The sequence below is a fragment of the Dipodomys ordii genome, unplaced genomic scaffold (assembly GCF_000151885.1).
Source record: "Dipodomys ordii isolate 6190 unplaced genomic scaffold, Dord_2.0 Scaffold123, whole genome shotgun sequence".
Classification (NCBI taxonomy): domain Eukaryota; kingdom Metazoa; phylum Chordata; class Mammalia; order Rodentia; family Heteromyidae; genus Dipodomys; species Dipodomys ordii.
In genome coordinates this window covers 1,360,521-1,363,323 of record NW_012267339.1, presented here as the reverse complement: position 1 = coordinate 1,363,323, position 2,803 = coordinate 1,360,521, and the positions used below count along the sequence as shown (strand labels likewise).

General features: G+C 37.8%; 1 protein-coding gene across 1 annotated transcript in view; it reads right to left on the bottom strand.

Annotated features, from left to right (window-relative positions):
• Window positions 1–1,725: 1,725 nt before the first annotated feature.
• Spp1 (secreted phosphoprotein 1) overlaps window positions 1,726–2,803 on the bottom strand; it is a 9,432-nt gene continuing 8,354 nt past the window's right edge. The window contains exon 7 of the mRNA XM_013029816.1: window positions 1,726–2,679. Coding sequence (XP_012885270.1) covers window positions 2,117–2,679 — 563 coding nt within the window. The 3' untranslated portion in view covers window positions 1,726–2,116. The remainder of the gene's footprint in view (window positions 2,680–2,803) is intronic.

The window sequence follows — 2,803 nt, the reverse complement described above, 5'->3', positions numbered from 1 at the left end:
ATATAAACATATATATTACTTCAAGAGAACTAATGTATTTTAAATGTTTTATAGTCCTTCACCAAAATAAATGCTAGCTAGAATGGTTGTGTTCACCTATAGCTCCAAGCACTCGGGAGGCGAAGCAGGAAGCTCACGAGTTCAAGCTCAGCCTGGGATACATAGTAAGGCCCTATCTAAAAAAACAAAACAAAAACCCACCACAGATACAGCACATGCTATGTTGTTGGATTTTTCTGTAATATTTTAATTTTCCTAGCATACTTGTGGCACATTTCTTATTAAGCATTTTATCTTTTTGTGTCTGTATTAATGATGTATCTTCAAGTGTTACTGTTTATGTATTTTTGTGTAAGTCTTTCATACCACCTTATAGAATTGTTATTTCTAGCATCGATTCTGTGTTTGTGAGTTTGTCATTTACCTAGAGACATGAATTGATTATCTTACAGTTATTATGCACCTTATCATTAGCTTAGGTATTCAACAACATGGTACTCAGTTGATAGAGACTGAGGGCAGATTTGATACATCTTTGATACTAATGATAACGTCTCTATTGTGTTTCCACTAAATATGATGTTGCTTTCTGGACTGAAGCATAAACTATGTCATCATGTTAGAAAAAGTATCTTGTAATTTTTCTTTAATTTTATAAAAGTAGTAATAATAGTGAAGCATTAATGGCTTATGCCTATCATTCTAGCTACTTAGGAGCCTGAGATTGGATAATACTTGTTCGAAGCCAGTCTGGGCAGAATGGTCTGTGAGACTCTATCTCAAAATACTAAGCTGGAGATGTGACACAAATGATAAATAACTAGCTGAGTACACAAGCTGAGCAAGTAAGAGGCCCTGAGTTCAAATGCTGAAACTAACAAACTTCTGTCCACCACCCCTACCTCAACAGCAGCAAACCACCTGGGGACTGGAATTGTTTATCGCATCATATTCTCACAAGTATTTCTTTGCGAAGTCTCCATTGATATTGGTTTGGCCATGTTATCTATGAACTTGGATTAAAAATGGCAGTGTCTAAAGCATGAGCTCAATATATTAAGTTTCTTCTCCTGTCATGTTTCTATCATCAGAAAGGACATGCAGGAACGGGAGGTTGGGAGCACTGCTGATTCCACTCTAAGAGATACACAGTACAAACCTGAACTCACTGTTTCCTTGGGAAACTGGGAATAAAGGTCAGTACTAAATGCGGTAAGTCAACCAGATTATTGGGAATGTTTGCTACTCATTATTTCCAAAGCAAAAGCTAATTTTTTAAAATAGTCCCTTTGCCATCTAGAAATTTCTCACATAACATTTTCCTCATTGGATGGAGAAATATCAATAAATGAATAAGTAAAAAAAATGACTATATTCAACAATATTGTATTAAAACAGTTACCTTTGTGAGCCAGTGGCTCACATCTGTAATCCTAGTCACAAAGTTGAGATCTGAGGATTGCAACTCAAAAGTCAGCCTAGGAAGAAAAGTCTTGGAGACTCCTACATCCAATTAACCACCGAAAATCTGGAAGTGAAGCAGTGGTTCAAGTAGTAGAGCACTAGCCTTGAGTAAAAAAAAGTTAAAGAACAAGTGCCTGGGTACTGTGTTCAAGCCCAGAACTAGCACATATACACAACACAGACATTTAAAAAAAGTTACTTTTTGTGAATTCCAAGGCAAGCATGGAAAACCAATAAGAAAAAGCAATTAACACCAGCGAATTTGCTACATTCAAGGTAAATTTATTCACACAATGATCACAAGAAACTTAAAAACAGTTCTTATAAGGAGGTAAAATGCTATATAGTGTCTCTTTTGAAAGATTGAGATAGTATTTTGTTGGATTTTACACACATTTCTATTTATGATTGAGTAACAAACACTAAAATGTAGTGATTGTTGGAATTTTGATTGCTTGCATGGAAAGTATATGCTGAAGCTTTTAGGTTTAAAAGGTCTTACCAGAAACAACAAACTAATGATTAAAACAGTATTTCCACATACAAATATATTTACTCACTGCATTGAGAAATATGCGTTATACTTTTAATTCTCTATAATGTATTTTTTCTTTTTAATAAAATTAAAGCAAGAATTTTAATTCTCCTCTTTTTAATTGGCCTCCGAAGATGTACTGTCTAATTCATGAGAAATGCGAAAGTTCGGATGTTTATCCTCAATACTTCTAGGGTCTAGGACCAGCATGTCTTCCTGGCTAAGAAACTCATTGCTATGGAGCTTGTGGCTGACCTTTGAACTTCCCAGGCTGTCAGGCCCATCAGGCTTGTATTTGGATTTCTTAGATACAGAGAATTGATCACCATTATTGTGGTTGTTGTTGTTGTGTGATTCTGAACCTTTTGATTCTGAGCGGCGTAATTCTAAACCGTGTTGTTCCAACTCATGAGTGTCCCATTCAGTGGGGAACCTGATATGATGAGGAATGGGAATGACCTTGAGTGTATCATGGGGCTTGGATTCCCAGTGTGGGCTAAAGTCCTCGTGTGTAATATGAGGAATGGGGATGACCCTGAGTGTGTCATGTAACTCCTTGTGCTCCAAGTGTTCATCATGCGACTCCTTGCCTTCCTTGCCTTCCTTGCCTTCCTTGCCTTCCTTGCCCTCTTTGCCTTCCTTGCCCTCTTTGCCCTCTTTGCCTTCCTTGCCTTCCTTGCCTTCCTTGCCTTCCTTGCCCTCCTTGCCTTCCTTGCCTTCCTTGCCTTCCTTGCCCTCCTTGCCTTCCTTGCCTTCCTTGCCTTCCTTGTCATCCTTGCCTTCCTTGCCTTCCTTGCCCTCCTT